This window comes from Pipra filicauda, unplaced genomic scaffold, assembly GCF_003945595.2.
Source record: "Pipra filicauda isolate LSUMZ 115617 unplaced genomic scaffold, ASM394559v2 scaffold185_size1782982_pilon, whole genome shotgun sequence".
In the NCBI taxonomy this organism is placed as follows: Eukaryota; Metazoa; Chordata; class Aves; order Passeriformes; family Pipridae; genus Pipra; species Pipra filicauda.
The window spans coordinates 35,921-61,201 of NW_024104293.1; the positions used below are offsets into that span (position 1 = coordinate 35,921).

Consider the following 25,281-nt stretch of genomic DNA (forward strand, 5'->3'; position numbering starts at 1 on the left):
AGAGAAGATCAAAGCTCAGAGGTCATGAAAAAGCAGAGAGGAGATCATAGTGTGGTGGTGAACTACACTGTCCAGGATGGACTAAGCCTAACGGTGCCTGATCTCTGAGCTTACACTCAACAAAACCTACTGTCCACTTACCTGTCACAGCCTCAGTGCTGACCCTCTTGCTCTGCTGTTCTCCCTTCTCTGCCCAGATGTAAATGATGTACTCCGTGCCTGGCTCCAGTCCTGCCAAGGGAGTGACGTTCTTGTCTTTCTCCACCTCTGTCTCCTCTGTGTCCCCATTAGCCGAGGTGTAGCTCAGTCTGTATCTGTCTATTGACAGGAAACAGTAATTGTGTCCAGGAAACAGTAATTGTGTCCTCTGTCACTTGGTCAGACAACAGTTCAGTTGGGTTGTCGATTTCTGCAAGCAAAAGTCACAATTATTAGAAGTTTTAGTATAGTGCTGTGGTAATCACAGTGGCCCAAAGACACAGAAAACACAGGTTTTATAGACAGAGGTAGTGTGTTTTATTAGACTATCAAATACATTTGGGAAAACAAATGAGCTTTGAGAAGTGATTCTATGTCTAAAGACCTAAAAAGGGCCTGTGTATCCAAAAGCTTGCTCATTTTTTTTCTCCAGCCCAAACTGGTAAATCTTAAAGTTTTATCTTTAGCTATAAACTGTGTTTTGATCATGCACTGTAAATAACCAGTACTTAAGCAAGTCACCATTGGATATCACCATTCATGGAGCCAAATCATTTTGTTCTGCTGGATACAGTGCAAGGAAGATAAAACAAGCTAACTGCTTCCATGTCCTGCCATTCCTGGCACACTGGTAACCACATCTGCATGTCAGTGCATTGGCACGGTCAGTCATCCCTTTGCCCTGCACTGGGTGAGCTGGGCTGCTGGTTTCTGTTGGGAGTGAAGAACACGAGTGTCCCAGTGAGGCTACTCTTACTCTTTCCTCTCAAGGGGCCTGCTGACTTCTTCCACCTCTCACCCTTTTTTTCTTACCAAGCTGGGAGGTGCCCAATTCTGAAGCATTTCAGCTGGGGTCTAGGTCTCCTTCTCCCAGCTAGAAGAGCAGAGCTCTTTGCTGGGGATCAACAAAAGCACAGCCAACCTTGCCTGGGCAGAGAGAGAGCCCAGGCAGAATATGTTGTTACTGTCTTTTGCTTCCTGAAGATCACCACCTCTTGCCTGTGTTGTTCTGGAAATTAACCCAAAAAATAACAAATCACCTGCTCACAATCTGTGAAATGCAGCTCTCCTGAAACAAGATCATTTCACTTTCAGTCTCCTCCCACTATTACAATCATTCCCTTGCCCTGTTCACAGATGGAAACACATTACTAGATTGCAAGAGCATCAAGTTCTTATCCCAACACAGCCTGCAGGAATGTGGCCCTTTGAGGGCAGCCCTACAGCCCCACAACCTTACACAGAATATTGTTTCTCTTTGGCTTTTTTTTCCTTTGCTGAACTGCTAAATATATCTTGGCAGCCTGACCAATAAAGGACTTGCAGATGCCTCTCAAATTATTGGAGCAGCATTTCTTATTCTGCTGGAGGCTTTAAGCTCCAGGGCACAAATGCACAACCATCTGACAGCCACATGGTAATTTACCACACACCAGCTTAGCTGCACAGTGATTTAGTACACGTTAGCTATGGTAAAAGTTGTGATTTTCCACCTGTGTGTACTAATCTCACCTCTTTTGTGAGACAAAAACACATTACTTTTCATTTTCATGAAAGATACTGAGGCTTGTTTGTGCCACCCCAGAGTAGCACAAGGTGGGAGCTGGGAATTTGAATAATCACAGCTCAACTCCTTAGCAGTATGAGATGCTCACCTGTGGCCAGAAAAAATTAAGCGAATGATTTTCTTGTGTGATATGAAAATCAAGTTTGTTCTTTAGTTCTAATTGCACTGCAGCTGGGTATGGGCTGTGCTACTCCTCGTGTGCAGTGCTTTTAACTCCTTAACTCCCTGGTGGTCCAGGAGCTTCCCAGCCAGTCACCTGTACCAGTGAGAACATGGACTGGCTGAAGTAAGGGATTGACTGATCCCCTCATATTGGACTTCAAACAGTCCTACAAATTCCCTGAGGCAGCTCCTGTTGTGTCTAGTCCAATCTATATGTTTAAATGTGTTAGTTAACATCCTGAGTGGAGCATCCCAAGCACTTCCCTAGGTAATTTGGTGTAGAAGTACAGATTGTACATAGAGAAGACGTTGGTAAACAGCCAGTGGAACCTGCTCCTGTACACACAGCCACACACAGCTGGCTGGATTGGACAAACTGATCAAGACAGCGGTTCAGGGAGTTTCCCAACCCAGCTGCAGATGCTGCTGCAAGCACCCTTCCAATGGAGACTAGGACAGCGACCAAATCCACTCTTTGTGAGATTTGATACCCTCCATAATTCTTAACTTATGCCATGATCCAAATAAATCTGGTTTTCCATTTTAACAAACGCTCTGATTATATGTGCAAAATGTGTGAGCCCCCTGTTCTGTTGGGAAAGGCCACAACAGTCACCCAAAGAAAAGCTTGGAAATGATTTATGGCATTTTAAAGGCAAGGCATGAACTACACATTCCAATTGGTTATGAGGTTTTAGTTTTGGCTGGATTTCACTGTTCTCTGTACTGATAGTAACCGATCCCTTGCCATAACGTCTGTCCACAACAGGACTCAGAGTCTTAATCTGAGCTGGAGACCTGTTCAGCCTCACTAGTAAGAATTACATGAATTTTTTGCCTCACTGAAAACATGTCCAGAGCAGGAGAAGCTTTCCTAAAACAAGTAAAAATTATGAAGGAGTTTGAATTTCAAACTCAGCTCCCTCTGGTGCTTCTACAGCTCACCTATCACAGTCCTGGTGCTTGCCTTCTTGCTCCTCTGGGGCCCCTTCTCTGCCCAGATGTGGATGACATATTCCATGCCTGGCTTCAGATCCAGTAAGGTGATCATGTTGTTGTCACTCCTCACCTCTATGTCCTTGGTGTCCCCATCAGCTGAGGTGTATCTCACCATGTACCTGTCTATAGGAGTCTCCACTTTATTCCAAGAGACAGTGGCTGTATGCTCTGTCACTTGGTTGGTTGTCACATTGGTTGGGCTATCAACTCCTGAGAAAGCATTTCAAAGTGCAGGATTAGGAATCTCCAGATTAATTAAACCACTACAATACCTGTCATGGCATGTTATGGAAGAAATTCTTTACCCAGAGGGTGGTGAGGTCCTGGCACAGGTTGCCCAGAGAAGCTGTGGCTGCCCCATCCCTGGAAGAGTCCAAGGCCAGGCTGGACGGGGCTTGGAGCAACCTGGGCTAGTGGAAGGTGTCCCTGCCCGCAGCAGGGGGTGAGATGAGCTTTAAGGTGCCTTCCAACTCAAACCATTCCATGTACACATTTCCTTCATTTTTGCCTTGCTGCTGTGGCCACCTAAAACAGAGTCACCTGGGTTTCCCCACTACATCCCCTCAAGAAAGGCATCCATGAGAAACCAGGGTGGGGAGAAAGCAGGTCTGTTCTACCATTTAGATGAAACTTTCCATTTTTACTGCAAGACGAGCTCGCAGGCTACTTGTCTCACCTTCCATAGGAACCAACTCGAGGATGTCCTTCCAGCTTGCCCTCTCCCAGCTCCAAGAACAGGGCTCACCCTTCCCCTGCTCCACTGTCAGCCATCTGCTGCTCCTCCCTTTCTGCCCACCCTGCAGACCTATCTGACTCCCTCAAGGCTTTGCTATTTTAGGTGGTGAATCAGAGTTCAGTGTAGCTCTTGAAGCAGCTGGTATTTGTCTTAGTTGCAGTTCTTAGACTCCAGGGGTTACATAAGAACATGAGCAGCATTACTCATTGTGGATTTTTTTTTTCCTTTTTAAAGAAGTTTTGCAGCCCCTGTGTCTGTCAAGAACAGCTTGAAAACACAAGTCAAGGGTGTTCCAAATAATCAGAACCTACAAAGGGCAGAGGAGCAACCTCACAATGGCAGTGTGGAGGTTGTAGGTTCTGTTGTTTAAAATTAGTTTTCTTTTAATGGACTAATCTACAAAACAACCTCAGGAAAATGTCAAGCCTGATAAGGGATTTTTCAGTCTTTGGAAGCAGCACGCCTACCCTTTTGTAAGAGCTGAATTTCAGAGATTCCAGAATCTTACAGGTAGAACAGGAGTTCAAAATTCTTCAATAATTTTGTGAGCGACTATTTACAACTTCTAAACTCACACTGACACAAGAAAAACTCTCTCATAAAGCTGTCCCTTCCAATGTATCTAGGAAGAGAAAGACAAGCCAAAACCCTCTTTTCCTATCACTGTCAGCCATTTCAAAATGTCAGCCAGTCCCCAAAACTGGGGAACACAGCTTCTCCATGGCAGAGGCAGAAAACTGAACTTTTCTGACTGAATACTGATGGAAGCTAATACTTGGTGCCTGGAGGAGACCTGGGCAGACCTGCTGCCTACAATATATTTCAGAACACCAACAGTGCCTTAACTGTTTTGCCACAAGACAGACAGCTCATCAGTGTCTTGAAGCAGCCCTTGAAAGCAGTCAACGTAGAGCATCTGTTTACCCTCAAGTTTACCTGATTTTAATTACAAGTGAGCACATCTAAGCTGATCAAACTATCTACAGCTGTATTTCATTAGCAAGGCACTAAGTGATAGTGAAAAATAGATAGTAATGGCCAGTCTTCGCGAGCGAAGATTTGGGAAAGGTCATTAACCCTTCCAGCCTGCGCAGTGGATTTTTAGGTGAGACACAGCGTGCGCTGAACTGAGCCCACCCTTTAGTCCTGAGGTTCATCTGCCGGGGCCGAGCAAAGCTTGGACAGTGGCAGTGAGGTCCCCAGGATGTAGGTTTGTTTAGAGTGACCTTCTCTTAGGTGGATTGCCTTCCACGGCTGACGAGCTCCACCTGCCCAGGGGGCCGGGAATCGAACCCGGGTCGCAGCGGTGAGAGTCAGACACTAGTAAGCGCCTGTAAAAAGGCATGTGTCAGCAACACGAGGTCAGATAACATCAGGAGATTCTTCTCACTTGAAAGGCAGCATTCATTCTGACATGGCATTCACAGCTTTCACCAAACACTCCCTCACTTATGTGCATGCCATTGCTTTTATTGAAAAATTTGTACAAAACATGAGACTGTTCATCCTGTCTCTTCTTCTGATATAGAAGCTGGATTTGAATAATCCAGCTTTGCAGTAGAATAATAAAGAACCTAAATACACATGGTGTGGTTTATTCATTGTCTAAGCATAGTTGGGAAGAGGATTGTATCTTCCTCTCGGCTATTCAACACGTCCTTGTCCTCTATTTCTCCTTCAGAAGGAACTGCAAGGCATTAATTATACTGTTGCATGCTTGATAGCAACTTCTAAATGCTCAGACATTCCAGTTACCATGGTAATACATAACAAAAGATGTCATTTCATGATCTGAGACACACAAAAATAGGATACAATAATAATGATGATATCTAAATAAAAACAGTGCTCAGTGTAAGTATCCCAGGATGCAGAAATCTAACCCAGACTAGAACAAGACAAGCAGTTTGACATCCCTGCAAGAGGAGCACTTGGATACAGCTGCTGAGGTGGGAACCATTTGCCTTTAGGACTTGGAGTTTTTAAGCAGGACTGGAGGTGTAGCGCTCAGAAACAGTAACAAAATGGGTTGTGCTATATGCATTAACTCCTTGCTCACTCAGAACAGAGAACACTATCTCAGCCTGTAAAACAGCTGCAGGTGTCCTGTGAGGAAGAGGGTGCAAGGCTGGACTCAGCCATCCCTTTGGGAGAGGCTGACTGGGTGACAGCTCTCTGGCAGAATTGTTTCTCCTCTGGGAGAAACTCTTCTGCTTGCCACCTCTTGCCAGTAAAGGTGCTGCTCCCTGAGTAGCAAATCTCAGTCTACTGACAGGGGAAAAGAGTGCTGGAGCCACAGGATAGTGTGGAAGGGGCAGGAGGAGCAAAGTTTTGATACAGAGCTCTGTTTTGAGTGAAGAATTTGAGCTAATAATCTTTTATTTAAAAGGTGAGTCTCTAAACAGATAGATCAAGGATGATCCAGAGCAGAACAAACCTGCGAGTCAGGTCACTGCAAAGCCTTACTGAGCAACACCTGCTGCTCAGTGTGTGGCTGTTACCTACTTCTCCTTCATAAGGAGCTGAGAAAGATTAGAATCAAGCAGTGATGTGCTGAGGAAAGGCACTTCCAAGGTAACAGGCTGTGTGCTGAAGCCTGGAGTACCAATCTGTAGTTGTAGGGAGGCTGTAAGTTTTGCAGAATGAAGCAGAAACTGCTGGACACACCCCTCAAGGTCAGCTCAGTCAGGTCTTAGGCAAATCCTACCGCCTTGTAACAAAGCAGGACGAGGGAGAATTTCCCAATGACCTCACTTCAAAGGATTTACGTGTCCTTTGTCTCACAGGTTTTATTAAATCAACTACCTCATCGGCAAGCATGATTTTATACTGTCTCATTTGCATGTCAAGAAACAGACTGTCTCCCTCTTTAATTACAGGCTCCATGCCCATTTTGCTCTCTCCTTCAGCTGCTGCACACAGGCTGGTGCTAGTGCAACCTTTAGTTGCATTTCCATCTTTTCCCATTTCAGCAATGCTTTCGAGGCAATTTTTGAAGACAAGGGCCAGTCAGGCAGCAGAAACTCCAGGAACACAGTGACCCCAAGGGTTGGTTTACCTACAGGATGAACTAAAAGTGTATGGGAGCTGGAGAGGGAAACTCAAATTGCTAGAAAGAAGGGAGAAATAACTCACAGGCAGGTCTTACCCTGGGAGCAGTCGAGGCCAAACAAGCCATTGTGGCAGTAGCACTCTCCTGTGTCACAGAACCCATTGCCACTGCAGTCCCCGGGACATCGTTTGTCGGCACAGTCCTCGCTGGTGAACTCCTCGTGGCACTGGCACAGCCCTGTGGCCGTGTCACAGGTCCTGTGGCCGCTGCAGTTCTCTGGGCAGAGCCGAAGGCTGCAATCCTCCCCAAAGAAAGGCTTGTCACAGACACACGTCCCGCTGTCCCAGGCCCGTGGCCGCTGCAGCGGCCGGGGCAGGCGGGGTGGGAGCAGTCGCTGCCCTGCCAGCCCTCGGCACACTCACGGCCGCAGGTCTGTCGAGAACAGTCCCACGGCCGCTGCAGGGAGGGACGCCTGGCCACGGCAGCACCAGGAGGCACAACGGCAAGGGTGACACACAGAGGAGAGGAAACAAAAATAAAGTGAAAGGAAAAATTAGGAACACGGCAATAGACCGGTCGTGCAAAAGTGTGTTCGAGGTCATTAAAGGGGAAAGCATAACTATCACTGGAAAATAGGGACTAAAAGAGACCTGATGGCATCACCTTGTCCATGTGCCCCAGCTCCACCACTGCCTTTCCCAACACATTTTTCTGTGGTCAGCAGGAATGTAGGTTCCATGACCATCCCAGAGCTTGTTTTCAGGCTGAGTAAGGCTCAAAACTAAGACTCAAAAATACACAAAATATTACTGTTAAACTTCATTGACATTTAGAAGTCAGAATTGAACTTCAAGTGTTTAAAGCCTTTGGGTCTAATCTTTGACAGAAACAAAACTGTTTTCTGTAAAAGTTTTGTGCTGTCAACCAAGCAAGAATTTTGGACTAAATGAACACCTCATAGAAAAGAATAACAGGAAGGAAGAAGCTGAACAAGCAGGGGTGGAAGGATAAAATATAAAGTTAGAAACCTAAACTCATCAGTTGGTTTATTCAACGTTACACACTAAGTGTTGGCATTAATGGTAGATGTCAATCTGTACAGGGGATGATATTCACTTGGTTAAAAAGTTAGGATCCAAATGCAAAATGCCACCATATGTGACTTACTAAGCAGTCATATTATTCATTGCACGAGTGGAAGAAAAATATTATTTAAGTGCTAAATTAGGTAATGTGATAACTAGAAAGCATTTGGCCAATATGCATCCACAGTAACAGCACATCTGAACTCAGATAATAGTGCTGCTTTGATATATATATATAATATATAATAATAATAATTTATAATCACATTTCTGAGAGTCATGCAATCCTGAGTGATGATGAAAATTAACTGTTTTCAGTAATAAACATCCTTATCTCTCCTAAATATCTGCAAAACCTCGGGAAATATCCCTACCATTAGATTCCTACCTCCCATTGGCAGCACAGCTATAGGAAGGTGTCCTTCCTGCTCAGAAACACTATGGGTTTATAAAAACAAAACAAAGCCCCACCACCATTGAAAATACATATTACACCTGACTACACGTGTTTTGCAGGCCACCCTAGTGCATCTCTTCAAGCAAAATCATCACTGACACCAACCAAAATAGGGTATGGATTTCAAGATTCAGTCTACAATTCCTTATCTTATAGCCTTACATAATATTAGGAAAAATTTCTTTACTGAAAAGGTAGTCAGGCACTGGCACAGGCTGCCCATGGCAGTGGTGCAATCACCATCCCGGGATGGATTTAAAAGACGTGTAGATGTGGCTCTTGGACATGGTTTAGTGATGGGCTTGGCAGTGCTGAGCTAATGACTGGACTTGAGCTTAGAGGGCTTTTCCAACCTTATAAATTCTAGATGAAGTTCCCAAACAGACAGACACATGCACAAAATCCCTTTACTCAGTACCAAGTGATTAATGACATTCTGGGTTGTACCATGATGTCATGACTAATTAGGGCTTCATGGAAACCACAAATTGATCTCAGATTTTCCTGGGCTTAGAGATCACTCAGGAGGAAAAACCTCTAAACATAAGCATTTCTGTCAAGCACAATAAAAGAGAACAGCTTCTTTTGGCTTCCTCATCATGCAGTAAAGAGATTTTTCCCTGCTGTTAAAAGGAGTGGGTTTAACTGACTCTTTGTAGAGAATATCATGTCATACATATAACTGGCAATAATACCAGATTAGGGAAAGGAATAATTTAGGAAAGAGTGCCTAACAGTCAGATCTAGCAGGCACAGAATATCATCCTAAGGGAAGGGATGGAAGAAGCCTTGCTCATATCTTTCCAGCCTTTGCAGAGGAAAGCACAGGATGATCAAAAGTGGAGACAACCTGCAGTATTTGTGTGAAAGATTCCAATAATCCAATTCTGCATGTCTTCCATCCTACAGCTCAGTGCCTGAAGGTTTGGGGGATAGGTCTTCTGTGTGTCTAGGTAACATGGAGATGGGACTGAGAACAGAAAGGGGGATTGTAGTCACAGGATACACGCTTTTCTCAGTGAGGCATTCAGCTGAGACAAACTACTAATTTTACAGACTCTCCATAAGTATAATTTAGTTTAACCAAATGGATTATTTGCCTTTATTTGCTGTGGTGAAACTACTCTGCTGTCCAAACCTCAGCTGCTTTAGAAAGCTCTGCTGTAGAGAAGCAAGATTCAGGATGGGAACAGTTCCAGGCATGGAGAAAAGCATACAGCAATTGGCAGGACTTTCATATGGACTTTACTGTTATTTCACACTACACAGTGCACAACTGCACATGCCCAGGCTTGTCATGAGTTTGCCTGCTGCCTGCTTCCCCCACTCCTCCCTTTTTAGCCCACGTCCGATTCTGGTTGGTCCCCCTGCTTGTCTCCGCCCTATGTGCTGGCCCTTTCGGCGCCCGAGCTGACAAAAAGTGTGTGTGCACGCCTGAATAAAGAACTCCGCTTGCATCCTTCCTCGTGTCCTGTCCCCTCTTCGGACCGCGACACTCTGCATCAGATTTTTTTTCTGGGATTGGTCACAGAAGCCATTCCATGGAGCTGCTGTAATAAGCCGGCCAGCATTCTGTTTTCAATATTATGCAATCTTAATTAAATTAATGATTGCGATGAATGCTATCAATGACTGCCAACAAAAAAACACCACACCATTTATTTAGCAGGGTTGTTTCTTTTGTCTACCTTTTTTTACTTCCAGACTGTATGAGCCTTATCTATCACTACAGAAGTTTGGGATTATTTGAAATGGTTAATAGAAAAACAGAATTATAATCAGCCAGGGAGGTACTGTGGTTCTAGATTCATCCTTATATTTACCTCTTCTTTCATGCCAATTCTTCTTCAACATCTGATAAGCAAGATGTATTGACTGTTCATACATGACTGAGAGATTGCTTCCGAAATCCTACATATTCATGTGCAGAGCGGTTTAACACTATTTGCATATTTCCTCATTACTATAAATATGCATTTTGTTACAAATGACTCAGCTCCCTTCTGTTACATCAGTAACTTCCAGTTTAACTCAGTCTTTCCTGAAGCAAATCTTTGTTCTGTTGCCTGCACGGCTCAAAAATTTTGTAACTCCTGTATTGGATCAATTTTATTTAGTCAGTGATAGACATTTTTACTATAAGTAGTATAATCAATAAGGTACTTTTATTGTGAAAATAGTGATGAATTTCATTTTATGTGGTAAAGAACTTAGACTCATAGAATCCTAGAATTGTTTGGATTGGCAGGGACCTTAAAGCTCATCTCGTTTCACCCCCTGCCCTGGGCAGGGACACCTTCCACTAGCCCAGGTTGCTCCAAGCCCCGTCCAACCTGGCCTTGGACACTTCCAGGGATCCAGGGGCAGCCACAGCTTCTCTGGGCAACCTGTGCCAGGGCCTCACCACTCTCACAGGGAAGAATTTATCCCTAATATATAATTAAACCTATCCTCTTTCAGCTTAAAGCCATTCCCCCTCGTCTGAACTTCTACTGGCTTTCAGCACTGTCTGAGAAAAGGTGCACAAGAAGGCACAGAAGAGCTTTTGGATAAGAAAATATCAAGCAATAACCAAAGAGTGTCTGTTGCAATTATAAAAGGTAAGTGTGGTCAAATTGCAGTACAGTCTCATGACAAATGGAAGGGCTTTTAAACGAAATAGTGTCACACAGAACTCAGAGCCCAAAATGGAAATTACTAGGAACAAGCATTCTAAAACAATTCAACCTTAGCTCCATTAGATCCCAAGGCAAAACTCCCATTTACATTAGCAGATGTGTGGTTTCATATGGTTGGAGGAGACAACCTGGGAAAGCTTAAGCCCTTCAAAATGCAGTGACATTAAATACTACTGTATGTTTTGTAGTAATAATACATGCCCATAACACAGGATTATGGATGTTTATGTAAGGCTTTCAAAGCCTTAGAGGGCATCTGCTATGAGAAGTCAGACAGAAACTGGCCAGGTTTTTCACTCAGAACAAACAACAGGAATCTCAAAGGAAATAAAAGTACTTTTCTCTTACCTTTCAAGTACTTTCAGCTGTCTGGTTCAGAGCCCTTCTGATGCAGCCACCACTTGAAAGGTAAGCTGAGCAAGCTGAAAAGTCACTTTCCTCTCCTGTTCCCACTCCAGCTGCAAACCAGCAGCAGTTCCTCCAGGAATTTAAGTTCCCAGGGACCAGATGAAAGGAACCAATAGAAGCCTCGGGGTGTTTCCCTCCTACAAACTGCCTAAGGAGCACGCTGGGTTTGGGAGCAATTCCCCTACTCAGTATCAGTCTTGCATGCCAACAGGAAGAACCATTTCCTATTTGTTTTATGCTCTGCTACTAGTCAAAAGCCAGAAAGCCTCTCCAGCCTGGTAAATCTGGCTGAAAACATCCCAGGAATGTTACTGAGACTCCCACACTGACAAGCACATTTGTAGTATGATGAGAAATTCAGGTGGAGTAAATCAGAGAGTAAAAAGAAAACACTTTTTAAACTCAGCAGTAGTTAAACACAACACTGTACTTATCCAGCACAATACTTAAAAAAAAACTCCCCTGAGAACTTAAAAGAAAGCAATATACATGTTGTAGGCATCATTAAGGTACCCACACGATTATTTTAACCACATACGTTACTGAGCCCAGTTTTTAGCTAACAAACTCCCAGATTTTGATCAGTTCCTTTGCTTTGCTACAACCAGAAGCTGTGCTGAGGGAGCTGAAGGCAGCAGCCCAAGGAATATCAATGCACATCACTATCCCTTGCCAATCTCAGCTGGGGAAGTGCCAATCACACAGGTGATGCCGGTGAACAAGGGAGAGATTTAGCCCTGGCTGAAGAAACAGTTCTTCCCACACTCACCAGTTCCTCCCACATCTGGACCATCGAACAAACACGAAAGGGGAAGTGAAACGAAATATTGTAAAAAAGAATGAGTGCTGTAATATCCAAATACCCTTTGATCACACTCCCTGCTTTATTTGTTGGGATGATATTCCACTGATCACTTTTACCAGCTGGAAACCTGGTAACAGACTTGCTATTACATCAGGGACCAAAGCTTGAAATTCTCTCCCTGCAAACACCAGAAACCTGCTTTCAAGCCAGCCATGCATGAACACCCCAGAAACAGGGTCATAAACAGTCCGAGGTTTGAACTGGATGCTCACAGAGGGTTGCAGCCCACAAGCTGGGCAGGCTGAGCTCTTTCTCCTGCTGCAGTTTCCCCTCCATAGACAGACTCTCACACTAGTTTAAAGCAGCCTTTTGACTCCTCAGGATGTGAAGGGAGCACAGGGAGTTGGGAAATGAGGCCAGTGAGCAGCATTTCACCTCTCTGTGGCTCATGAGACCCAAGTAAAGCAATGAGAATTGAAAATAGCTATCCCTTTGCTAGCTTAGTGCTCTGTAAACATGTATTAGTGGCTTCGGCTGGGCACCTCTGAAGGTCAAACACCTTCAGGGTAGTTAACACCTGGGTTGGCAGAACAGGCTGAAGAGAATTAGCCACTTTATCAGCACTAAAAATTATTTCTTTCCACTCATCACCATCAGCCCAGGTGGATAAGTTCCTGGGGAAGCTGTTGACGTGGATAATAAAATTTGAATCAGCCCGCCAACCTGGCCACTTCTTCCAGATTATTCCATACTTCTGCATCAGATACCAGGCATCTCAGTTAAACACCGGGCATGCAGACAACAAGCAGCTTGACAAACCGAGAGAATCTAGCCTCTTGAATGACTTTTTGGATACAGCTGATACAAATGGAAAATTCAATCAAAACTATTAATTCAATATCAAAACCTTAATGCATGTTCTCCCTGAAATCAGGACTTATTTAAAATGCTGCGTAAGTCCCCGTCAGTGAACAGGACAGTTTCTCTCACTGAATAAGAACAACAGAAGCAGAATTTCCCATGTTTTTCACTGTTTGGGGTTATGATTATTCAATTTTTTTCTGTAAAGTGCTGTAACTTACCCAAAGGTTTGGGTATTAGGAAAGGGTTCTTCCCCCAGAGGGTGGCTGGGCACTGAACAGCCTCCCCAGGGAAGTGGTCACGGCATCAAGTCTGACAGAGTTTGTTAAGTGTTTGGACATCGCTCTCAGGGACACAGTGGGAGTGTTGGGGTGTCCTGTTCAAGGTCAGGTCCTTGTGAGTCCTTTCCAACTCGGGATATTCCATGATTCTATGATTCAAAATTCATGAGTTGAAAAAAACAAAACAAAACCAAAAACCCCACAAATGACAGATAGAAATTTAGGAATATTTCTAGGCGATAAGCAAGCAAAAAACCTCCCAAGAAACAAAACTCACCCAGCCTTTAGGAAAGCTGTTGGCAGATAACCTGTCTCACAGCAGGGACAGGCGGGCAGGACACGTGGTGTTCCACACAGGGACCCCACAACGGCGGGGCGATGCCTCTGCATCACATTTTCCTGCTGGGACAGCTTTCCCTGTCACTTTTACAGCCTTTCCCCACACCCGGGATCCCTTTGCTCCACCCGCGGCCGGACCCTGACGTTTCTGTGGCAGAGCCAATTTCCTCTAATGACGAGTGGTGCCAGCGAGCCCTGACAGCAGCTCTGGGGCACACAGCACAGCCCTCTGACCAGTTGGGGCTCTCATTACGCTTCCAGCCGCAGAACCATCGGGAACTGCGGGAATGGAGGGCAGGGAGGCGGGAGCTGCGGGAATAGAGCGGCAGAACTATCGGGAACTGCGGGAATGGGGCGCCAGGGAGGGAGCTGGGGAATAGAGCGGCAGAACTATCGGGAACTGCGGGAATGGGGCGCCAGGGAGGCGGGAGCTGCGGGAATGGAGGGCAGGGAGGGGGGAGCGCCCAGAAGGGCCGCACCCGCCATGCCCGCGCGCACGCGCGGCGCGGCGACAAGATGGCCGCGCTAGGCTGGGTGCTCAGGGCGGCTCGGCAGGTCAGAGCGACTCCATCCATCCATCCCTCCCTCCCTCCCTCCCTCCCCGCTCTTCTTCGGGGCTATGTGCCCGGCCGGGGCGCCGGGCAGCGGGCAGGGGGGCTGCGGGTGTTGTTAGATGGCTGCGGGCTCGGCCCCAGCCCCGCGGCGGCCCGGACTGCGCGGGTCGGGTGTAATGTGGATTCGGTGTAAGGTGGGGCTCGCTGTGCCTCCCGTACCGCGAACTCCTCGGCGCCTTCGACGGCCAAGCTGGGTCACACGTTACCCTTATACCTCATGGCAGTGTGCAGCTTCCTCACGAGGGGCAGCACCGATCTCTGCTCCCTGTGACCGGTGACAGGACCCAGGGAAGGGCTGGAGCTGTGCCAGGGACGGTTCGGTTGGATCTCAGGAAAAGATTCCTACCCCAGAGGGTGGTTGGGCACTGACCAGGCTCGCCAGGGCAGTGGTCATGGCCCCAAGGCTGCCAGAGCTCCAGGAGCGTTTGGACAACACTCTCAGGGATGGGGGGGATTGTTGGGGTGTCTGTGCAGGGCTGAGATTGGACCCAGTAATCCTTGTGGGTCCCTTCCAACTCACAGCATTCCATGATTCATGGAAATAACAATTCTTATGTAACTGGGGCAAACTACATGCAGCAGGCAGGTGTGACAAGCTTCATTTCTTGAACTAGGTTCTCCCCTCACCCTGCCCAGGGCAGGTGCGGACCTACTATGTGGACTGGAGGATGCTGCGGGATGTCAAGAGGAGGAGGCTGGCTTACGAGTACGCCGACGAGAGGCTGCGGATCAACGCCATCCGGAAGAACACCATCCTTCCCAAGGAGCTGCAGGTACCAGCAGCCACCCCACAGCTGTGCCCGGCCAGGGCACGAGCCCATGCGTGGCTCTCACTGCTGTGATGTGCTCCAGGTCACTTTATAGACCCAGATGGCTGTGCCAGGTCACAAGTGCTTGTGTTTGCCCAGCTCACAAGCACAGAATGTCATATTGCAGTTACCTCAGCCTTTTGGGGGGGTGTACAACAACACTATTCACCTGACTGGAGGATGTGTGTGCTGGGTTGTGGGGTTTTTGAAAAGTGCTTCTCATGTAAGCAGCACATGTAACACTAAATACAGTGAAATCACATTTTTTCCTCCTCATGCTGTCACTACTATACATTCACAAACCTATTTTCCTTATTTCTGATAATATGTGATGTTACATGGTTACTTTTATAGCTTCCTAAATAAACTTTAGATTTTTTTTTTTTTTTTGCTTATTTAAAGACCTGGAAGCCTCATCTAGCCAAAACCAGCAATTTGATCAATTAGAAATGCTTAATTTTACTTCTTGCCTGAGCTACAGGCATGTGAAGGCTGCATCAGATCTGGCTGTTGGATCTGTTCATAAAAATGCACATATTCACTGCTGTGCTCTCAGCAGAGTGCCTTACTAAGCACTAAAAACATTTGCAAGTATCAGATTATTCCTGTATATATTGGATCTGGCTATACCTAGTTATGGCAAGATCTTTTTACACTTAAAACATCCTGAGAGACAAAATGTATGAATTTGCTTTTATATATTGATTGTACCATTCTCTTGGTAAGTCTGGCTGCTGTTGGATGTTCTTACAGGACAAAACCAAGAAACACTGGAGAAAAAAACCCAAAAGAAAGCCCTGTAACACCTTCCAAAGTACACTGTATGTGACCCCTTTTACTGACATCAAAGCATGTTACCTGGGCAGGTAGTTAATAAAAAACACATATTTAATTCAGCTTATCTTAAAGAATTAGCCCACCCTGCAACAAGGAGAAAGCCAAGTGGATTTTTGACTAACTATAATTTCTGGCTTGAGGTTGTTCAGTCTGTAATAAGGTTAAATTTTGAGTCTATTAAAGGGCTAGCCCACCCTGGCACCTGGACAGAGACAAGCTGATTTGACTATAATTAGTGGCTTGAGATTGTTCTGTCTGTATAATAAGGCTAACTTTGGGGTCTCCATGTGGATCCGTTTACATTCACTGTTGGGATGCCCAGAACGAAAGGGCTGAGTGAGGAAGACAGCAAAGTTCACTTGTGAGGTGGTAGAGAAGCTTGTGGTGGTACCTGCACAGGTTAACTCAGTGCTGTGGCCTTCTGCTTTAGGAAGTGGCTGACAAGGAGATCGCGGCCCTGCCCCGGGACAGCTGCCCTTCGAGGATCCACAACAGGTGTGTCCTGACTTCCCGCCCCCGGGGCGTGAGGCGGCGCTGGAGGCTCAGCAGAATCGTTTTCCGCCACTTTGCTGACCACGCTCAGGTGTCCGGGGTGCAGAGGGCCATGTGGTGATCACCAGGGGATGTGCATTCAGGCAGAAAACACAAAGCAGGCTCATTTGTGCATGTGAGCAATTAAAGCGAGACTGTCCCGCCTGAGAGTCCAGCATCAACATCAAATAAATAAGGGAAGGACGAGAAGTTGTGCTGATTCATTAACCTCACTGGAGTGCAGTTGGTATCAGCTGACAAGCAGCACAACTGCACTAAATCAGTCTGTGTGAGAGGCAGTTTGATTCTGAGGAAGTTCCCTACCCGATGGTTGCAGAACTAAGCTGAGGTTTGTGGTATGGGCAGTGTTAGAAATAAAGACATACAGCACAAGGCTCATTTAAGTTGGGTTTTTTTTGCCACCATATGGTAAATTCACAGTAATTTGGGTAAAAGCATAAATGAAACTGCACAACAGGGCAGTGGTATTCTGCCACAAACGAGGGTGAGCACAGACGGGATAAAACATGGCCTCTAGATACTCTTGCTATGCAATATATATTTATATTGACGAGACAAAGTGGCTAAAGGACCTGTTAGAAACTACAACGTGCTACCATTTCTCTCCTGTCTGTAGCGCAGCGCTTGGTCCAATGCTTCAAAAACAAGGTAGCAAGTAAGTCCTAGTCCAGACCCTAACAATAGAGTAGTGGCTTCCTTAAGTCCTAAGGTAACAACAAATCTGCCCTTGGGAGACTCATGAGAAGGAAGCAGGAAAAACACAGTAACAAGCCTGCTGCTAAGCTCATGTTTGCCCTGTACTCTTCTTCAAAGCAATGCAATAAAGGGGCAGTGGCTGCTCTGTCCAGCAGTGGGGCTGAGAGGTGGCAGTAAAGAGGCCAAATACCACTAGCAGCAAAGTGACAGCAACCCATGACCCCCAGCTGAGTCACATTTTGGAGTATAAGCTATCTGAATACACTTCTTACTCTGTTTCCTTAGAACCCTTGAGAGGTGATAGGCAAAGTGGAGCTGATCCCTCTTTTCTTCACACACTGCTAGAGCCAGGGCAAGCTCCCTGTCCAGCATCAACAGCTTACTGCTCTCCTGTGACTGATGCCACCTCAAAGACACCCCAGGGAGCTCAGAGTTGGCACTAAAGAGCTGCTTACATTTCCAAAATTCCTAAGAGGTTAAACAGCCAGTAATTAATTTCTGAGAGTAATTATTAAATTTTAATACCACAGGATTAACACCACATTGTTTCTGCTTAAGTATCAAGTGCACAGCACAGTGGTTCTGCTTTCTTCAGTTCTTCACTTTCCCACATCTTAATCAAAAAGCCACACCCTGTGTAGTGAGCATGACATTAGTCCCAACAACCACATGGGTACAGCTGCCATGTGTACTGGCAACAGAGGCCTTGATAAATCCTACTTTAGGATTCCTTTACTTTTATATTCTCTTCTTGGTCTCACAGCACTCCCCACTCATCTGAGATGCTTTTTCAAGGAGAGGTAAGAATATACCTATGCTCCACTCCTCAGGAAACCGTGAACCACTTGACTGAAGGAAATGCTTTATAAGCTATTTTATTTAAATATTTTCTCCAACCTGAAATGGAAAATGACTGTCTTTGCTTGGAAGAAGGTCATATAAACGATGATCTTTGCAGCACAGCGTGTCTCACATGGAAGATCGGTATTAAGGCGGCTCTCAGAGTACTTTCAGATATCCATTGGTATGTCCCCTTTGTACTGCTTTTCTCTGCTTTCCACCCAGGCCTTGTTGATGGTGCGCTTCATCTCATCGTCCCCTTCCGCGTACATCTTTTTTAAAATGTTCATGAGCCCTTCACTGGGATCTGCCGTGTCGTAGGCAGCCTTCCTGCAAGACACACACGTGAGGAGGTCAGGTATATCCAGCAACTCTGGGCAAAAAATTAAATGCTAACATTTGTTTGAAATATCCTGGTAACAGTGAGGATTTTGCTTTGGTTAAGTCTTTAGATCATGGCGGTCTCACTCAGGTTCCAAGCAGGGAGAATCCTAAGGAACATCCTTAAACCAAGAGCCAAGTTGATTGGTGTACCCAGAGATGTTCTGTGGGGCGGGAGAGCATTTTGATGGGAAGCATTTTGCACCAAACATGACCTGGAGGCACTGCCCTACATTAATTTTAAGAAGCAGAAGTGAAATAGAACAGACACAGAAAGTGCCAATAACAGTGTTACGTGACAGGCGAATAAAACCAGAGAAACGACCACACTGAGCTCTTTGAAGTGACCACATTCACAACCCAAAAGGCTTTTTTCTTCTGCTTCCCATTTTTCGGCCAGCCTCCAGAGGTTCACTGGCTCCTTTTTAACACCTTGCATTTCAAAGCAGTTTTCTCAGCTGAGAAATTGTGCCACCTGCACAGTCGCTACCTAGGCAGGACACTGCCCCTACCACCCAACTATACATAATGCCCTCTCTGGCAAAACTGCCTCTATCCCGTTTTCCAAAATCCTCTAGGTAGCTCCTTGTGCAGTCTAGCTGCAAAACATGGCAGAGCACAACAGATCAGCAGAGGGAGCAAGTTCCCCACGCCCTGGGCTAAGCACCAGCTGTGCAGACCCCAGCGCTCAGAAGCTGGGAGGTGTGTTTGTATATAAAATCATTATATAATATACATTTATATATATACATATATATATATGCATATATATATATATATATATATATATATATATGAAAGTTTCTTGTCCCCAGGTGTTTCCTGCTGTCATATGCCTATATATGTCTAAGCTGCCCACTGCTCCAAAGCACTTTGAGTGATTCAGGTTGGCTTGGGACTTTGGAAATAAATAAAGACTTGTTTGGCCAAAAGCAGGCTAGGACTTTTGTGCAGGCACTTCACACAGAGGTGACAATAATTATTTAGACCAGCAGAGCTGCAGGGAATATATCGATGTATTTCTATACAATATACCTACCTGAAAAAGTCACCTCACTAGAGCAGCTTCTGCAATGAATGCAGCCATCAAAGTGCAAATGAATCCTTAATTGGTTGATTCCCTTTACCATTCTCACCGCAGGTCTTTCTCTTGTATTTCCCATGATGCAGCCTTCATCATGAGCAAAAAAACAGTAGAAGAGTGCCAAACAGCTACTGAAAGTGTATCTCCTCTACTGCCAGTCCTACAAGCACCAAAAAAAATCCCCAAAAAACCTCAAACATCTTAGGGGCCTGTCCCCCAGCCCAGTGATTCAGGCTCTGGCTGTAGTCAGTACAGTACAGACCTCTTCCAGCAGTCCTAAGGGAACATGGAGAACAAGAAATGGAAAACAAGATGGAGGGTTGAAAGGACACTTACTCTTTCTCTTTGCTTTCTTTTTCCACTTGAGTGAGACAATCCCATTTTTCCTCCCGCTTCTTCTTACACATCACAAGGACCGTGTCTGTCTTTATCTGTACAGTGAACACCAAGGCATGAGTTTAGAATGCTACATGAAGGGATCCTGGTTACAATGAATAAGATTAGCTTATAACATAAACCTCTTCCACATGCACAAATTCCTGAAAGGTTTCTCTCAATTATTCATTATTATGTAGCCTACAAAAATTATAGCATGTGCTCAGCTTTAAGGCACGAAGTATTAACCTCACTGTGAACAATTTAAATGGCGTGGTAATTAGAATTCTAGTACAGAACTACAGTACCAATACAGAAGAACATTAAGTGCTGCATAAACACCGTTCATTGATTCTCGGGATGCTCAGGTACCCAGGGCTGCCTTGTAGAGGGTCTAGACTTCCTACTGGACTTCTCCAAGCACACCAAGTTCAGGTAGACGCTCTTCCAATTTCTCTCTCCAAGGATAAGAAACTAGTTTTAGGGTATTGCTTAATCTTGCAGCATGTTTGCAAGTTACAAACAAAGCCTGTTTAATTGCAACCCTGACCTAAATTTCGCAAAGAACTCCCACTTGCCACAGCAGACAAGAGTGCTGCTGCTTCGCAAGTACGTGACCACTGCTCACTTTCAGCCCATATTAAAAAATCACCAGAGCATCACCTTCATTTATTTCAGCTGTTTCAATTTCACTCTATCCTAGTTTTAGGGCAATTTCAAATTGAACCATCATTTCTTCCCATCGTGCAGCATCTTCACCATGTGCAGCAGAGAACACACACCGGGTGTGCGACACCTCCCTAAGCCTGGAAAGTTGCTACAAGTAGCAGAGCATGGATATCACCAGCTGCAGTCAGCAGCAGTAAAATGTTATTAATGTTCTGGTTTCAGCTGGGATAGAGTGAATTTTTCCCTTGGAAAATTAACCCCAGCGGGGGTTAAGCCACACCACCAGTGTTCAGTTCTGGAGCAATACACCCTTACCAAGGCAGAGCACGTCTCAGACTTTGCTTTGGGAATTAAGCCTCTTTAGGCTTCCCAAGATTTCATTCTGCAGACAAATCTCTTAGACCTTAAAACTGCAGAAAATTCCTCAGAGGTATTTAAAAGATACAAATGGATGCTTGGTGGAATTTTCTGCTTAATTATTTCTGAAATCCTGTTGAAGAGCTATTAAAAAAAAAAAAAAAAAGCATAGTATATCCAGACACAATCTTTTGAAATAGGATTCCAGAGACTAATTCCACAGTTATGACAATCACAGATTAATAAGAATCACATTCACAGTGCAGAGACTTTACAGTAGAAGGGAGAGACTGAAGGTTAGGACCGAGTCTCCTGAAATAATCAGGCAATGAACATGATATTTTGTGAGGGACCTAAATTATCTCTTAACAGACAAGGTGTCTCAAACAGACCTTTCTAGAGCTGCCTTCCACAGAGATGGGCTTCAGGAGGTTGTTGAAGGTCATGGTATAGTTCTTTCCATTCAGGTTCTTCACCAGTAGATCAAATGACCTCGAAACAGAAAGTGGAGGAAAGAAAGGCACAAATATTCCAATCATTGCAATGTCTGAAAACCCTTTAGCAGATCTATGTCTTGGGAAAGCAGGTCAACAGGCTGTTTCTTCCCAGGACTCTCAAATGTTCAGCTGAATTTTAACACTAAGAAATTAAAAGGACAAATCCTGACTTCACAACAAATCAAGATCTTCAGGGTCCTTTCTACTAAACTCCTACAACCTTGGAAAGGCAGATTTCTTTAATGTATATTTAAGTTCTATCAGCATCAAAAAAACAGGGCTGACACTAGACGTCCTGTCAAGCATGGTGAGGTGCAACAAGCACTTGCAAAATGAAAACATCCTGATACCCTCTAAGGAGAGCTGTACTTAAGAGTGTGTCCTGAGTGCTACTAAGAGCTAATACAGCTCAAGTTTTAAAAAAGAAAAAGGGAGTGGGGAGTAAGGGTTTATCCAACACTCCTGCATTTCAAACAGCGTTCTTGTTGTGGTACAACCAGATGAACTCACCTCTCTGTGAAATTCACCTGCACATTCTCAGCTGGAAGCTTCTGGACTCCATTTAAAGAGATGTAAATCTTCACAAACTTATCTGACTGATCCCAACCTGCAAGTGAAAAAACAGAGATTAACTTCTACTTTTCCTCCATAAGCTTCATACATTCCATTCCAACTCACTCCACAAACTCCCCTAGAATGACTACGAACTCTGCCTTACTGAAACAATCCTCAGAGGGATAGGGGAAAACATGAATTATTCAGAAATAACTCGAGAGCAAAAGGAGGTCTTTACATGTAGCCCTGTTCCCTAATTCCTGCAAATTCTGAGAAAAAACATGCATCAGCTGAGGTGAAAGGAGAGCAACCCCATCTCTGCAGGGGGACTTGGAGGCAGCTGTCTGCTCCTGCTGCAGTTTCCTTGACCCACTTTTTCCCCTACTCCCTGCATCTTGAGCAATTCCCTCTCCTCTCACCTACATGGCAAGCAGAGAAGCCAAACCTCACTCCTTCACTTCTGCTAAGCACTAGGTAATGGAAAAATACCAGCTGGTACACCAGGGATCCTTAATGCATCGCACCAGGACCATCACACACACTGAGGCTGGCATGGCAGGGTAAGCACGTGGTACCTTTAAAGTGGGGTCCCCAGTATGAAATAAAAACTTAAAAAGGTTTCGCTATAATGACAAGTGGCAACTCTAACTCACAGTAATGCCACCCTGCCTTCTCTTCAGAGAGATGCTAGAAAAGTAATCCTACCATAATTGTTTATTTTCACTGTGTACCCTCCCAGCGACGACTTTTCTTCCTCTGCCACATCTTTGGGCTTGGGCAGAGGCTGATTCTTGATTTCTATCTCCAGCTTGTGTTTCTCTGCCAGCAGGACATCATGCACCCGCTTCCTCGTGGCCTTCGTGAGCAGTTCTTTAACCTCCTCCAGATCTTTCTGCAGCTGGTTCAAAACCAAAAGGTCACATATATATTAGACACAGTTCTTTGTGCTCAGGGCTCACAGCTGAGCTCTTTGCAACAGTTTCCCGTTTTCCAGAAGCTTCACGTTTATCAGGTCATTAGTTTCGTTAAACCCAGAGCCATCTCTTCCTCACCCCCTGTGAGATATACACATATATGTCCTGTGGATATATAACCATATAAAACCATATATATAGAACCATCAAATCTTAATTCACAGAATGGCAGAACGGGTCCGGTCGGAAGGAACCACAATGTGTCACCTTGCCCAGCCTCCCTGCTCAGGCAGGGCCACCCTAGAGCACATGGCTATTAAGGCTGGGAAAACCCCTCCAAGATCATCAACTCCAACAAGTTTTAAGCTTTCAATGTCTAACCCTTCATCATTTAAGAAACGACCCGAACCGACAGGAGTCGGGCGGATGGCACGGCTCCCCCGACACGCCCCGCCGCAGGGGGAGACCCCCGCAGCCCTTGGCGACCGCGGGGGCTGCCGCTCCCACCCCGCTCCCACCCCGCTCCCGCCCGGGCACGGACCGCAGCGCCCGGGGGCGGCGAGGCCGGAGCTGCCGGAAGCCGCCTCACCTCCTCCCGCGCCGCGGCCATGGCGGCTCCCGCTGGAATCTCTGGAACCTTCCGGCCGCGGGAAGTGACGAGACACCGCCCGCTCCGCCCCTCAGGAGGCGGGACATGGAGCCTTCCCGCCCCCGGGCGCTGAGGGGTACGAGAGACATGGGGCGGGACATGGGGCGGGACATGGAGCCTTCCCGCCCCCGGGCGCTGAGGGGTACGAGGGACATGGGGCGGGACATGGGGCGGGACATGGAGCCTTCCCGCCCCCGGGCGCTGAGGGGTACGAGAGACATGGGGCGGGACATGGGGCGGGACATGGAGCCTTCCCGTCCCCGGGCGCTGAGGGGTACGAGGGACATGGGGCGGGACATGGGGCGGGACATGGAGCCTTCCCGCCCCCGGGCGCTGAGGGGCGGGCGGGACCAGGAGCTCTCCCCGCCCCGAGGCTCTGAGGGGCGGGCGGTGCCGCCCTGAATTTGCTGAATTTGCAAGGGTCTAGGAAGGAAACCATTTATCCTTTGAAGGCGACATAACGGCATGGTCTAGGTTGACCTTGCTGCTATCTCTGGTCTCTTCAAAAAACAAATGGCAACAAGAGTAACGCTTATATAGTGGTTTGCATGAATATCTATGTCTAATGACTTGGTTACGAGAAGCCTTGTTTCGATTTTCAAACCTTTTGTCGTGATTTCACGGAGTTTCACTGTAACTGTCACCTGTCTTGCTCTGGTCACTCGTATCTCATGTGTGAGAGCACACCTTGTTTTGTAAGAGGACTTTGCTATAACTCTGTGAGGGGCCGGAGGCTGAGGAGCTCCCTGCGGCGGGCAGGGAGCACGTTTTCTTTTGGTCATCAGATTTCTCCCACTGGTTTTATGGCAGACGCCACAGAGCTCATGGCTGCGAAGGCCTCAAATAGTTTTGCAAAACAACATACTGTTTTCCTTCTTCAGGTAAAGAATATCAGGTTGATGCAGTGGAGTTAATAATGATGAAAAGGGAAGAAATTTGTGTTCCCAGCCTTTAAAGGGAACAAGGCTCATAAACCGAGTGCCCCTTTCTCCGTTGGCTCCTCATTTTCGCGGAAAAGATTATTAAGGTTGGAAAAGACCTCCAAGGTAACTCTAACACGGTTTAAGCTTTCAAGTTCTAATCTTTCATCAATAAAAAACCCCAATTCAAACTAACAGCAGTTGGGTAGATGGCACACTCCCCAGACACGCACTGCCTCAGGGAAACCCCTCACAACAGTGAGCTTTCTAGAGTAAAACCAGAGTCTAAGTTACTGCTGGGAAGTTTTTCCTAACCTGTAATGTCACAATGTGTTCTCAGGGAGTGACTTTGGGAGTAAGAGAAGATTTACTTATCAAACCATCTGGAAGGAATGTAGCTTTTATTCACAAAATGTGGCTATATGTGTATAAAAATACACTGGTGTAATGCTACCAAAATTCTCTTTAAGCATTTTCCTCGTTGAAAGAAAAAGATGGTTCTCACAATTCTTACTAAATCAGCACTTTGAGCACCAACAAAAAAGTTTCTATATCCCCAGGTTCCTGCTGGGCATTAAGATTTCCCACAAAAACAAAAATAGACAAGGCAACATCAATCCTTCTCTCAGTAGGAATGTGGAGGAGGGAGCATTTGCTTCCAGATGTCCCTTATAAACAGTGGAAACCAAGGCAGGACACAGCCCTTCAGTGTTTAAAAAGTCAATTTCTGTAAAAAAAGGTACCAGTTAGAACAACTGTTTTACCAAGTTGGGGAATTCCAGCTCATTTGCCGATTTATGGGCTTAGGTTTTGGGGTTTTTTTTCTCTTCTAAAGTGAATATCCAGGAATTAATTAATCTGTGAGGATATTTACTTTGCAGAGGAATGGAGAAATTTGATGATG

General features: G+C 45.7%; 2 protein-coding genes across 2 annotated transcripts; one reads left to right on the forward strand and one right to left on the reverse strand.

The window, feature by feature from the left end:
* Nucleotides 1-14,090: 14,090 nt before the first annotated feature.
* Nucleotides 14,091-16,818, forward strand: MRPS14 (mitochondrial ribosomal protein S14). Its single transcript, XM_027741735.2, has 3 exons — nt 14,091-14,183; nt 14,857-15,015; nt 16,319-16,818. Exons 1-3 carry the CDS (start codon nt 14,145-14,147, stop codon nt 16,499-16,501), a joined length of 381 nt encoding a protein of 126 aa, XP_027597536.1. The 5' UTR covers nt 14,091-14,144; the 3' UTR covers nt 16,502-16,818.
* On the reverse strand, nt 16,816-23,497 carry LOC113998723 (calcyclin binding protein). Its single transcript, XM_027741734.2, has 6 exons — nt 23,398-23,497; nt 22,600-22,792; nt 21,850-21,946; nt 21,235-21,334; nt 19,778-19,872; nt 16,816-18,306 (listed from the first exon to the last, which is right to left on the reverse strand). Exons 1-6 carry the CDS (start codon nt 23,416-23,418, stop codon nt 18,147-18,149), a joined length of 666 nt encoding a protein of 221 aa, XP_027597535.1. The 5' UTR covers nt 23,419-23,497; the 3' UTR covers nt 16,816-18,146.
* Between the last annotated feature and the right edge of the window lie 1,784 nt (nt 23,498-25,281).